At 43.1% G+C, this 14,589-nt stretch overlaps 2 protein-coding genes across 8 annotated transcripts in view; one reads left to right on the top strand and one right to left on the bottom strand.

Annotated features, from left to right (window-relative positions):
- PLEKHM3 (pleckstrin homology domain containing M3) overlaps nucleotides 1-14,326 on the top strand; it is a 169,240-nt gene extending 154,914 nt beyond the window's left edge. For 2 of the 3 annotated variants that reach the window (XM_019726927.3, XM_019726928.3), the window contains exon 8: nucleotides 7,909-14,326. In XM_019726927.3, coding sequence (XP_019582486.3) covers nucleotides 7,909-8,086 — 178 coding nt within the window. In that variant the 3' untranslated portion in view covers nucleotides 8,087-14,326. The remainder of the gene's footprint in view (nucleotides 1-7,908) is intronic. The other variant, XM_074312178.2, reaches the window with a different exon arrangement.
- The window catches only part of LOC109445100 (uncharacterized), an 85,231-nt gene that overhangs the window by 26,710 nt on the left and 43,932 nt on the right, over nucleotides 1-14,589 (bottom strand). The window lies entirely within an intron of this gene.

The following is a 14,589-nucleotide window of genomic DNA, read 5'->3' as shown; positions in this document are numbered from 1 at the left end:
AAAATTTTTGAATCCTCCTGCAGTTCTTTTACTTTCTCTAATAATAAGTAAGATTTTCCTAAAGTAATTCCCAAAAGAGATGGACATGTGTAGTTGAGAATTATATGACCTGCCAAGTGAACAATAAGATAAAAAAATATATTTAAATAAAAACACTTAGAAGTGTCAGCAATATCAGTTTTTTTCCTATCCCCCAAACGATATTGCATTCAGGTCAAATCTATTATGGTTTTATACAGCTACATAGAATATGACTGAGAAGTTTTGTCACCATCCACAAATCAGCAAGAAGCATTTACTAAGCATTTGCACTAAAGGTAATGGAGTCACTGTCCCCAGTAGAGTAGCAAAATTAACAAATGCATTAATTAACCCTTGTTTACATTCTATTTCACAGCCAAGATTTTAAGTAAAGCTTTTGTCAAAGGTATTAGCTGAGCTTGGTTTACAAACTAAAAGTGCAAGACCTGTGTTAAGCCAAATGCTTTGTGGGGTGCAGTCCGTGGAAAAGCCTTCCTTAATTAACTCTGGGGATTAAGAGGTAAATAAAAAGATCATTGCAGGACATACCAACTGTTCTTCCCAGATTTCAGTCTTAGCAGGTATTTGGGGATGTTTTGAATAACTTAAAGGAGCATGTGGCTGGTAACCAGGGTAAAGGGCTAGATTTCAAGTTAGAAGACTGAAATCAAATCCAAAGTTGATCACTCACTACTAGTTCTGGGACCAGATAACCACCAGTATTTTATTATTTCATCGCATTGTGTCTATATACTGACTTTTTAAAACTAGAAAACCAAATGTACTTAGCTTAGAGAGCTACTGTAAGAATAATTTATGTAAAAACAGGGCAAAGGGCCATACAGATGCTGCCTAATTCAAATGTCTAGTTTTGATCGTACTGTATGTGCATTTACCGTCCAGAACTAGTGGAATAGCTTTACAAGCTAGCACATACACGCCTTAATCTGCCAGACATTTGGCCAAAGGAGCTGGATCTTTTCCAGTCTCATACAATTCCAGTCAAACCATATGGATACCTTTTAAGCCCCCACCTCCCTATCCAAAGCCAAAAAAAGGAAAAGAAAAGAAAAAAAAATACAATGAACAATCCCAAATGGGATAGGCCACATGTGGTCCATTTCTCGCTCTGCAAGGAGCTATGCTAGTCCTGGAACCCAACGTTTCCAGACCTTTTGCTCTCTTTCCCCATCCCTCCTGCTTCTCTTGCTGCAGAGGAGCCGGGCATCTGGGGAGTGTGGATTGAGTGTGAATTTCTGGTAATCCTGGCGCAAGGCTTGACTGAAGGTGGTGCTCCAGGGGGCAGCTGTGAAACTTGGACTCTCCTCAGCCCTCGGCAGCTACCATAATCAGTTTCTTATTGAAATTATGTGTTAACGTTTCTTTATTTTAACCCTGCTATTCCCAGTAGAATGACTCTGTTAGATCGTATCATTTGTTTAAGTCATGTTAAGTTCATTTTACCTTAGCATATTTAGTAACATGTCCTGTGTATTTTAAACAGCATACATATGTAAGTACATACATAGTACATACACACAAATGCAGGTATACACCGTATGTGATATTGGCTGATTTCCTACTGAAGCAAATTATAAGTTGTTTGCTTGTGTTCATTTACTTACACAATAACAGAAGAAAACACCAAACCAAAACATTAAAATAACCAGGCCCCACTAATTGCCTCCCTTAGCTGAGAGATTTAAATCATCATCTTGGTTTCTTGGAAAAACCAGTAATAGGTAGTGGTCCTATGGGGCGTCTTACATAGTAGCTACACACCAAACCACACTCGCATGCCTAATAATGTGCACTTATTTCTGCACCCCACCCTAATCGTTGTAGGCTCTGCCATGTGGAAATCAGCCAGAGCTCTGCCCTGCTCTGCGGGCCTGTCCTTTCACTTGTCAGAGATCCACCAAACTGAAGCCTGAATTTGAATCCTAGTGAAATATCTGAGGTCATTGCCTGAGCCAAAAATAAAAATATAGCAGAAGGACCCAGCATCCACAGAGCAGAAGTATTTCAGTGACCTCAACTTGGGGCAGGGGCCTTTAGCAGTTTCCTGTGACCTCCCTGTGTGCAGCTAGAATCTGGAAGGGCGCAGACAAAGCCATCGAGCCTGTCTCTAATTGGTCTCACATCATCAGCATTCCAGAACAGGAAACTGTCTGCAGCCGGAAATTCTTGCTTCTTTGCCATAATATTTGAGAAGCAAACCTTTTTCCCCGGCACATATTTAGTTCTGTTAGTTTGCAGCAGGTTGGTTTTCTTGGTTTTGATCGCTCTAATAAGAACTTCGTGTCTGTTCGATCTCTAAGGCAGTTTACTTTGATATTTGTAGGTTATGAGCTTCCCCCTCACTTGCCATAGGTCAGTCAGTAAGCTAATTTTTAGGTCAAAGACTGTTTAAAAAATGTAGAGTCTCATTCCATGGTGCCTTTACTAAGATGTAGAATGAGATTTGTGTTGTCCCAAAATGGTAGAGATGTCCCCTGCCCCTGTTCCAAGAAAGGGGACCAGTTTGCCAGGGGGCACATGGATCATTGATGGTATTGCCCCATGGAGCTTCCACCAAAGCAGAATGCGAGTTCCACCTTTCTCATCCCACATCCTCTGATGTATCCAGTGCTGATGGGTACTCGGTTCACTCCAGTGTGGCTGTCTCCATGGTTAAAACACAAAAAGACATCCATACAGGGTGGTAAATGACCACTGCCTCTAGCCAACCCCCTCCCCCAAACAAAAGCCCCACAACACTTAACAATTCTTTGTTTTCTTCTTCTTCTTGGAGACGGGGTGCTGATGAGGGTAGGAGAAGGCTTAGAAAGCAATCTTTAATGTTCAGTGGAAATTTTATGAGCTAGGGGCAGAGTCAGTCCCTTTTGGCCAAATTCCTGACAGTCAGAGCTACATGTACTAACTCATATAAACTATTTCATAGCTTTTGATTAATCAATGCAAATAAATAAAATTTAAAGTAATGCTCTTTACTTGAAGGCGCATCTCATCCAGCCCCAGCTTGTCAGTTTGAGGCTACATTCCCACTCATTCATCCACAGACCTCGGGGCAAGGAAATTTGGAAAGAGAAGGGTACAACCCAGAGTAGCCTTTTTCCCTCCTGCACAAAATCTGCAAGTTGGTAGGCACCTTAGATACCACCTCCTCCAACCTTCTCTTTTTCGTCTGTGGAGAACAAGGATCAGAGATGAAGGAACTTACCCAACGTCCCAGTGATACCAGGGCCAACCTGGGCCAAGAACTCAGAGATCCTCATTCTAGCCGAGCTCTCCCCTCTGCAGTAAGTGGCCACGTTGATATTTACCGGTCTTGCTTTCATTATAATAGTTGTTGAAGCCTAACTGCTTCAGTCACATCAAAGCACTTTATTTTGTGAAACAAATACAAAAACTTTTTGGTTGTGATTTGCTAGATGACCTAGACAGAGCATGAAGAAGAAAAGGGTGCCACAGAGAAACAACCCAGAGGTTCTGAGCCAGAGGATAAACAAGTGTGACTGAGGGCCAGCCACCAAGATGGCTCTCGGGGAGGACTGAGAAAGCAGAGTGAGCTGATAGGAAGTTAAGGGTTACTGAGCAATGCACAGAATTATGTCATGGGTATTGACTCTTAAATTATGTTCTAAATTATTTTCAGAAACCGCAGATCGTTAATGCTAATGTGTTTCAGCTATTTTAAGTAAATGATGTATTAAACTATATATTTGTGAAAGTGATATGAATAAGTATATTATGCTGGACCTTACTGATCAGTATAAGCGTGGGGGGAGCAGTGCTTGAGTCCTCCCTGGGGACCAGCTGATGCCTTCCCCAGATAGGTTAGGTCAGCGGTTCTCCACCGGGATGACCACCCCCTGGGGACATTTGGACCTTTGGCCGTGTCTACAGACATTGTTGGTCATCACCAATGGGGGTACTGGAGGATGGGTGGTCCTAGCATCAGTGGGCAGAGGCCAGGGATGCTGCTAAACATCCCACCACGCACAGCACAGCCTCCCCACCACAAAGAACCATCCAGCCCAAAATGTCAGTCGTGTGAGGTTGAGGTCCTTCGCTTAAGTAAAGCAATGGATGTTTTCAGGGGGGAAAAAAAATGGAAAAACCTATAGGGTGGCTGTGGTCTGTAACCAGTATGTCTCCCTGCAGTCACATTCTCAGCCACACTGGAAAGGGAGGACACAGGTCTTTGTTCTCTGTGGTGCAGCAGCCACCAAAAGCAGGGCACCTGCTGATGGCTGGGACTGGGTGACTTAGGAACGAAGGTGCTGACTTTCCTTTGATTTACCACTCGGGAGCACCGAGGGACATTTCTCTTTCATTATCTGTTGCAATTTTCTGCACAGATGATTACACTAGATTTGTCTTATGTAAAAGACATATTCCTGAAAAGTTGTGTTAAATCGTATTTTAAATGCAGTCAGGACATTCTGTAAATACTAAGGAGCCAGTGACTTTTTAAAATGAAAGGTCCTTTTTAATGAAGTTCTATTCTCAAAGGACTTTAATCCAGTCCGATTCTCAAAGAGGAATATGCCTACGTATTGCATTTTTAATGCAAATATTTCATTTTTCTTGTTCTTGTACCTTACATTTGTATGACAGAGCGCCACAAAATTTAAGTTAGAGAACAGTTTCTCTTCCTCCGTAGTCTTCCTGCCCTTATTCTTTTCCTTTAAAGAAGAAAAAATCAGGGGGGAAATTAACAATAGTCTCTGAATTTGGGAAGGTCATTGATCAGTCTATCCATTACACAGTTCAAAAGATGCCTGCTGGGTTACAAATTGTTAGAAAACAGGACTTGGTTCTATTTTGAAATCATTAATTTTTTATCTCACTTTCTTTTTTTTTCAGTTACTGACCTTTGACTAGAAAGAGCAGGTGTACTTGGTCCCTCCATCACCCTGTGGGTGTTTGTGGCACCAGAAATATTCGATAAGACTCAACCTCTACCACCAGGTGGGGGTGGGGGGGTGGTATCAGCAGAGATAAGGCCATGGCACTGAAGGAACCCAGGGTTTCCTCCTTATCAATCACTGCCCTAGGGCAACATCCCTAGGTGTATAAATCACTAACTCAGCAGAGCAAAGGGGGCAGGAAGGAGGAAATTTATTTGATAAAGTTACCATTAGTGTCACTTCAGTGACAGGAGGTTACAAAGGTATGACCCAGTGGGGACAAAGCCACTGCCACTGGGGAGGAGCCAGCCCAGAGGAGAGCGGCTCTAGGCAGACCTCTGTCTGACCTTCATTACCCTGGAAGGAGGAAGGGGCTGGGGCAGGGAGATGCTAGAGATGATCCAGCATGTCACCCACCCCGGCCAGTATAGCGCCAGTGTCAAGAAGACAGGTACTGGAGTCACCATGAGAGGTGGCGTCACACTCAGCTGCTCCTCAGAGCACCTGCCATTTGAACGGTCCTTCCTCTTGCATTCCCCCATTTCAGTCTCACCGACACCAGTGAGGAGGAAGGAGATCGCTGCGGGCAGCCTTTTATAAATGAAGAAACCAGAGTATCAAGAAAGTAAATGACTTGCTCAGTGTCACTCAGAGAAAGATTACTGATTTGAACACAAGTATTCGGACTCAAAGCCCAGCGTTTCCCTACCCGACGGCACACTGCTCTCGCTCAGCTGACCAGGCCTCAGTTAGAGCCTTGGCTGGGTGGCTAGGAGTCCTGGGTTCTAGTCACAGCTCTGTCTTTAACTCACAGTGTCCTCAAGAGATAAGCACTGGCCCTCTTAGAATCTCAGTTTTCTTATCTTTGAAATCAGGGTGTTGATCAAGATGGTCACTGAGGTGACATAGGAGAAGTCAAGTTGAAATGAAGACACAGAAAGGCAGCAGGCAGCTGCTTTTCAGGAAGGAGCAGTCTTATCTGTATTATTCAGCACTTACTGTGTGCCAGGAACTGTGCTAAGTGCTTTATTCATTACTTCATTTGAACCTCACAACACCTCTGAGAGGTACGTGGTCATGGAAACTCCACATAGCAGATATGGTAACTGAAGCTCAGCTTGGGGAGGTAGCTTCCTCAATCAAGGTCATTGTCTTAGTCTGCTCAGGCTGTCATGCAAAACACCACAGAAGGCGTGGCCTAACAACAGGTATTTATTTCTCACAATTCTGGAGGCTGGAAGTCCCAGATCAAGGTCCAATAGAGCTTGGTTTCTGGTGCGAGCTCTCTTCCTGGCTGGTAGATGGCCACCTTGCTATAGTCCTTGTACAGCCTTTCCTCTGAGCGCTCTGCTGTCCCTTCTTAAAAGGACACTAATCCTATCAGATCAGGGCCCACCCTTGTGAATTCGTTTAACCTTCATTACTTCCTAAAGACACTATCTCCAACTACAGTGACACTGAGGGGTAGGGCTTCACCATAGGAATTGAGGCAGAGGGAGGCACAAGTCAGTCCCTAGCAGTTATATAGTCAGAGTGTCACTTAACGGTGGGATTTGAAGTCAGCTATCTCACTTTGCTTGCTCTCCTAACCACCATGTTTTACTCTCTCTGCCCAGAGAGCTGAGCTGGGAGTAGAGACTGCTAAGTGTAGAAGCTTCTGTCTTTTTCCATCTCTCAGCTGATAAATACAGCCACCTCTCTCTCCAGTGTCACTCCCTCCAAGTGACTGCCTTCTCTCCTGGATACAAGCGTGGGTGGGAAGTTCCTCCTTTGACTTTCTGAACTCCTGGATGGTGCCAGGGGTAAGTCAGTGGCAGGCCAAGGAATGGTGCTCCAAAGACCATCCTATGCCAGTAACGAAACTCAGGATACTATAAGAAAAGCAAAAGAAACATAAGGCTGGGCCCTTGTAGCCACAGCCATTTTTTCACCCAGTCTGGGCCTGGCCCCTCCCTGAATGTTGTTGGGTGAATAAAACCACATGGGCCCAATTCCCTGGGCTTCAGGGACAAGGTAATAGTGGCTTGTCGCTTATGTGTGGAAGGATGAGAAAGTAATCCACACTGGCAAGCTACCCACTGAAGCAGCTATGGTTGTGCTTGTCGGTTACTCACTATTAAAGACTTTGCCATAAAAACAAGCCAGTTAGACTCCTGTGCAGGCTTTCACCAAGACAAACAACAAACTAGTCATCCACCTGGAATGTCTCCTCTTATAAAATACAGTAACTGTGTGTTTTAAATATATATATATATTCTCTAACTCACTCTCATGCTTTAGTGTTCCCACTTGTGTTATAAAGGTAGACTTAAAAGGGTGGAAGGGTTCCCGAATTTGTAAACAAACAAACAAACAAACAAACAAACAAAAACTCAGAAGAACCATAGACCACAGGATAGAATTCAGAAAATGAAAATGTGTCATCTACCTTTCCATATTGTCAAATAAAGGCATGGAGTTAATGGAACCACTTAGCTCATGTTAACTGAAGTGGAAAGCTGAGTTTTCATAGCTGTAACACTGGGGTTGTCACTGGTATTCAGAGTGTTTTCAGTTGGGGAGGCCCTTCACCCTCATTTTCTGTCATTTCACCCTAGAATTACTAACACCCTTCTTTTTCTCTGGAGAGGAAACTGACACAGCGCTTCTAGAGCTCTGTCCAGTGTCACCAGGATCACAGAGTTGTTAGTTGACTGCTGGCTCCGTCCCACCAGTAAGCTGAAAGTCTCTTCCCCAGCTAGTTCTAATCAGGGAATAAAAAAAATAAATAAATAAAAAGTTTTTCAAGTGAAATTGAACCTTGAACATTTGGAAAAGGGAAGAGCTCATTTCTATGAGTCATTCCACTTCCCAGCGTCAGGGTTGTCTGCAATAAAATGTGTCCAGAGCTGCACAGAGGCCACTGGACTTCAGGCATTTGTGTCTTGCTCATTTCAACCTTGCTCATCATATACCTGGTTGGCTTTTACAGGTGTGAAAGTTGTGGAGCCGTTTTCCATTCCGAGTGCAAAGAAAAGTCTGTCCCCTGCCCAAGGTGTGTCCGCCGAGAGCTGCAGAAGAAACAGAAGTCATTCTGGCGGAGGCTGAACATGGATGAGAGCCTGGAGGAGGCTTGCAACATGTTTGAGCTGTCCTACCAGAACACCTGACGCGGCAGGAGCCCAAGGCCAGGGATTGACCTCTCAGTGATCCATCAGCCCCAGTGGCTTCCTAACTAGCCAGTTAGACCCCTTTGGAAGAAGAGGATGTCTCATCTTCAGCTAGATATAGATATATATATTTATATATATATATATATATATGTACACACACACACACACCTGTACGTATGTTCCGTAAAGTCAATGTCTAAAAGGTCCATGGAGGTTCTGTGGCTCATAAAAATACCAATAGCTGAGTTACATTTAGCTGTGAATTTCAGCTGCTAGCTCCCAAGCAAAACGTGGTTTACACACAATGCTTTATGATTCAGACTGTCTTTTTCTTTTCTTTTTTTCTTTTTGGCTCTCGGGCCATTTTATTACACAGGACACAGGAGGAAGCATTCCTCCCGTGTTATTTTTGTTATTTATTTTTAGCCTTCACAGAGGATGAGGTAACTGAGGCAAGCACCCATCACCATCTGTCGCATAAGAAAATCTTCAAAATACAGGAATGACTTTTGGATCCTTCCAGGACCTGGTGTCCCTGGCTCTCTCACCTCAGTTTTTTCAAGAGAGGTGGGATCACCTACACTGAGCCGATCGGCTTGGTGACCAGGAGTGCAAGCTCCGTCTGACAGGAAGCACGCACTCGTAATTTATCAGGAGAGCTAATTCAGGTTTTGAAGTTAATGTCAGAAAACATTTTTTCCTTGAGAAAAGAAGAGACCTCTGTGACGAGTTACAGCATGCTGTTGCTCTATTTTCTGGTACGAATCCCAGCTCCGCCTAATGATACAACACTCCACCATATTTGCCAGGTTGTAAACATGGCTGTCTTATGAGCAGTTTTCCAGGGGTTTCATGGGTGATATTTATGATTTTTTTTTTTTAATGGTGCTGGCCTGAGGAAATTTCCTAGGATTGTTGTTAAATACATCGGTTTGTAGACTAGGAAGATTATATAGTACATACATCCAAGAGATGATCTTATAATTTCTTTTCACAGAATCTTGTGTAGGCATCGCCTACCTATTCATTTTAAATGCTTTATTTCTCATTGTTCTTCATTGCACTTTCATTTTGACGTTTGTCAATTTAACCATTTCTACTGTAATTTCATTTCCTACTTTCATATTTTTAATTGTTTTTTTAAAAAATCAGAGTAACCTGGAACTTCAAAATACCAACTTTAGACTATTAAGAAAATACCAAACTTACAAATATAAGTAATGAATTAAATCTAATACTGTTTAAATAAATATATGTACACATATATAATTGCCACCTTAAAATAAAACACAAAGTGTAAAAATAATATCATAGGAATCAGAAATATAACAAATTGCTTAGCCATATGGCAGGATAGGGTTCTCCCCCTTGCAGTGCCCTTTTAAGAGCCAGCGTAGGGATCACTATGATGGAAATGGCAGAGAGAATGGCACTGGAAATCATGGCTCCCATTCCTTCCACCTTAACTCTTTCCAGAACAGAGAAATAAGCTTATATTGAAACAACGCTCAATAGAATATATGAGAAGACTCTGTGTGTTTCCACTCAGCGGATGCCTCCACTGCCTTCATGGTTCAGTAGTTTCGCTGCTGTTAGGATCCAGAGAATCAGTGGCTCACAGACTCCATGGCACACTTAACCCCATTGCTCTCCCCCTGCCCCCGCCCACCCATGCCTTGCTCCTTCCACATCCCACTCATGATACTTCCGTCCATTTAGAGACGTGACATTTTGGACTGACTTTTGTGCAGGCAGGTGTAAGCATTTTACCTCTCAACACATGCCAGTTCCGTTGGCCCCAGACCACACATTTCCACTTAATAGCTCAGTACCACACATGCATTTATTTTCTGATTATACAGTAGCTGTAACCAAGGCATGAAAACTTATTAAGAGGCTAAGGTCCCATTCATGAGACACCTCACGCTGCTTTTTACTCTTGAAAAAACAGGTTAATTTTCCCCCCACTCTAGTTGTAGAGAACGTTGCACACAGAAGAAAAGGGGTGGAAAATCTCAAACTAGCGCTTGGCAAACAAACTCGGTCATCTCCTCTTTCCTCCTCCCCTTCGTGAAATACAGTATTTATATTTTTCAGCCTCAAAGTAGATGGCAGAACAGGATCTTTCACAAGAGAATTACAGATCTGCGTATTATAAAACAGGTGTGCCCCTATGGCAAAGTGCCTTTTCCCTCACCCCCTGCTCTCTGTCACTGTAGCTTACTTCTGACTTCGCTATAATTGATGTACCTGTGATTCCAACTGTCAGCGAGGCCATCCCTAGCACACTGCATTTGGAGACCTGAGTACAAGGCTGTCTCCTTCCTTTCTACGATGCTTGCTCTGTGTACAGAATTTCCTGGCCCACCTCACGGGCACCCAGGGTCAGACCTCCCGAGAGTTAGGGTGAAATTCTGGATCACTGTTCTAAAAGCCTTTGTTGCCGCCAGTGCCCATTTCAAGGGCCCTGCTAAATACTGGCAGTCCCTGTGGACTTCTATGGAGAACTTTCCACTCAGATCATTTTCTGCTTATTTTCAGAAGGGGAAGTGTTAGGTGTGCTATCATGATCAGCTACCCAGAACTGGAACTGTATCCCAGCAGCTTCTGCTTTCTCTCTTTTGTGTATATCCCTGACAGCCTGGTTGGTGCCGGCCGCAGGCCTGCGCAACACTCTCAGCCACCACCACCAAAATCCGATAGGACAGAACGGAGCCAGCTTTGGAGCTGGGTTTGCCATGAAAATTCAAAATTGCTGTTTTCAGCCCAGAATGCCTTTGAGCACATGAAGGCCCTCACTGTTTTCAACCCCAACAAATTACTTGGTGCACAGTTAGGTAATTGTTCCACTGCTTAGAAACTGTCGAAACAAAAGCAAATCTGTGGATTACCACCTCCGTAAAACCAGGCTAATACCTGGTTTCCCTCATGTTCCGTTTTTCATCCCATATTAAATATCCTGCACATAAAGCACATGAGAAAATGGTCAATTAATCTCCTAGAGCTGGCAGCCAATTCAGGGGAACCTCTTTTGACATGAAAGGCCCATTTCCTGGTGTATCACTTGAGGGACTCCCTGCTCACAGTGCCAGAAACTCATGTGTGAGACAGTCCAATCCTGGCAAAATGTTGGCACCTAACCCTGCCGTAGAGGAGCCAGTTCCTAAAATAGACCTCAGTTTGCAGCGCTGTAGGAAGGCCACACGTACTTAAAAATCAGTCAACTGGAATGCAAGCCGTGTTCTTTCCAGAGCTGCTTTTTCTTAAATTTGAAAGTCCCTTTATGTGAAAACCCAGTAAACACTGCTCTTCCCACTTTGCTTCAATGCCTTTTCAGGGGCCTGCATGATAATCATTTTCGTGTCTGTAGTGCTAAAGGGTAATCATTTTAGGATCTTTAATATTTGATTAACTGAGGGTAATCGCTCTTTGATTGTTCTAGACCAGGCCTCCACCAAAAAGGGAATATTGCTAGCACTTGGGATTTGTGGCTTCCAACTAACTCAGTGATATCCTTCAGACTCCTGCAAAGGGGCTGTGCCATGATTTCATTCCGGCTGCTGTGAGAACCGAGGTGTTTATATCACTCTAGCTGTCGCAGGCAGCCTTTGCTAAGCTGGAGGGAGTTCCCTTGGGTGGGGTCTGGCCTCTGTTTTTGTCTCTGCATATGTGCACACTCATTGACATTGGATAGTTTCTTCCTGTGCCTCCCTGAAAACGCTTGGCTTCCAAACCTATGGGTTTGTTCTGAACCCACTGGCCAGGAAAGGCCGTATCTAAATTACCGTATCAGGGTGGGAGCAGCGTGATGCCACACTGAACACTTTCTGCAAAGGGAGCATTATCTGGGGAAGCCAAGATGCATTCTGCTCCTAATTTAGGGTAAAGCTGATGCTGCTGTTCATGTTTGGGCAGAATCATTCATCTCCATGGAGCGGGCGCACTTTATCAACATAACTAGATGGTGAAGTAAACCTTTACCTCCTGATTCTAATACTGCCTGGAGTCAACACAAAGGTTATTTTATTTCAGTTTATATTTTTACTTCTCCCAATAAAGAGAGATGCAATTTCCCCCCCTTTATTTCTTGAGTTTTTCTGTCTCACTACTTTTCTTCCTCGAAGTTAATGTAAAAAAGTAGAGAATGTGAGACAAGACTGAAAAAACGAACACCTCCCCTCTTGGCATGAATTGAGTCGTTAGACATACTCTGTTTTCCTTTCCTTGGTACTTGGGCATTAGGAGCTTCATGTATGCGCCTTGTACCATTCTTTCCACCCTGAGTCTAGCAGAACTAATTGCTCTAGGTTGAACCCAGTAATGGCTGAGTAAGCCCTGCTCAGTTAATCTAAGCAGAGAAATGTAGATTTCTATCATGTGGGGACAGTGTTTTGACAGGTAAGTCCCAGTACCCAGCAGCTTTCTTATTGGGGGACAATTCTAATTTCATTGTAGTCAAAAATCTCTAACTTGATGGTTTTCCTTTAGTGTGTTTTAGTGGGGTTTGGTGTTTTAGTGAGATTTTACTTTAACAGATAAAATCCAAGTCATTGTTAAACTCTAGGTAAAAGTCAAAAGAAATGTGTGGAATACCCTCTGAAGCACACCTGTGGTGGTCAGAGGTTCTATTGAAAATGGGTTCCAAAGGATCATGTTATGTGGCACTTTCCTCATAAAGTGGCCTCCGGTGTGATGGAAGGCATTGTTAAGCTCCTGTTCAACTCAAGGGAAAAGACAACTGCTGTTCTGCTTTGGTTCCTCCCTGTGGAAAGAGAAGCCATCTTGTTAGAAAGGTCTGGAGTGACGCCAGTTGTTGTCAGGTAGAAGATTCAGGCGCCTATAGCCACTCTTAGCACCGTGAAGCTTCCCTACTACTGGCCGTAGAGCTGCAGACCAGCCTCCCTCCCCTTCCCTTGACCTGCCTTGCTTCTCACCCTGAGCCCTAGCCCAGATTCAGGCCTCATGGCTAGTAGCCCGGCTGGTGGACAACTGGGGCCTGTGGCTCCTTCTCCACACTGGCCAGCGCATTCGTTTCTTTTCCCCATAGGAGTGCCTTACAGAACTGCCTAGTACTTCTAGTCTAGTCTGCCTGACCCACTTGAAGCCTGCAGGACCCTTCGCCTAAACATGGATCACTACTTCTTCCCTACTGGCTGTTCTTTATATAGATCACTTGGAGTCTGCATATTCCATATGCATGTGAGACCTTTCACCTTTGTTTAACCTGGTGCCTTAACCTTATAAGTAAAACAAGGATGCCGGTGGGAAACACATCGTTAAAGTAAAATGGCAGAAACATTGGCTTCTTAGCTCCATTGACACTTTTGCCAGGAAATACAAAAGATGCAAACCGTATCATGTTTTAACTTGGTTTTATGCTGTTTTTTTAAATCACTCTTTTTGTTTGCTTGCTTGCTTGCTTTCATTAGCCAAACTCAGGGGAATGTCATGATATCACCAAGGCCAATAGGTAGAGAAGTTAAACCAGATATCCAGATTTGAATCTGTAAAGTCAATAAAGTTAGCCTTTGTCAGCTTAAGAAATTACACAAAATAAGGATTTCTTTTTCCTTTACCATATAAAAATTTTGTTTATTGTGTCACCTGTTTTCCAAGTGGGAAATAGGATGCCCCTTGGATGAAGTGTGATAAAACACATTTCGGTGTAGGCAATTCACTGATGTATTAAATTAGGCTTTCACTTCTGGAGGCCTTGGTTCTGATTCTGATCACCTATTCGGATTTCATTGTGAATAACCAATAGCCTACTGTAGAAAATTTAAGGAAGAAAAAAAATCTGTCTTTAAGGAACGGTAAACAGAGGGAAAATGCTTAGGTTGCAAATGAAGAGCAGTGAACACAGAGATGCAGAAGACTTCTGCATAACCTGTTATTTCACTCCCGGGACAGATCTGTGTCGTTTTCCCTTATTTCTGCTCATGTACTACAGAATTGACTAAAATTTGGGATTTGGGCTATTTTATCACTCTGTGTTGAGCGATTTGGAATAACTAACATGCTAACTTATGTATGTGTCATTTCTGTTTTGGCATAACTTATCCATATTTCTGTTTACATCATTTTTTAAATATCAGTTACTGTAATAATATAAAATGAAGTTTGTATTGTTGACAAGACCCCCTGGTTTTTATGGTCATCTGTCATATAATTTAAGTGCACCAGTTCCTAATGTATAAAATTGTCTTTCCCTCAATAAACAATGCAGAATGTACCTTCTCCCAACAACGTCACTAAGATACTGTTTCTGTGAAGATGGTGAAAGCCCGTGATGAGCCCCTGAGGTTAATTCAAAGTCAAAGTTTGAGCTTGACTGAAACTGAGCTACTAGGACTGTAAAATATCTTAGTTTCACAGGTAGATTTTTTTTTTCTAAATTCATCAACCTACAGTATTCTTATCAGCCCTTCCTATGTTTATGAAAAATAGAGTGTAACTTTTTTTTCTAACACAGATGTAGTTTTATGGGCCTTATTTGCCCA

Source organism: Rhinolophus sinicus, chromosome 17 (assembly GCF_057876585.1).
Source record: "Rhinolophus sinicus isolate RSI-liver-muscle chromosome 17, RSI-T2T, whole genome shotgun sequence".
Classification (NCBI taxonomy): Eukaryota; Metazoa; Chordata; class Mammalia; order Chiroptera; family Rhinolophidae; genus Rhinolophus; species Rhinolophus sinicus.
Note: the sequence above shows the minus strand (reverse complement) of the source record. Positions and strands in the feature narration are given on the sequence as shown.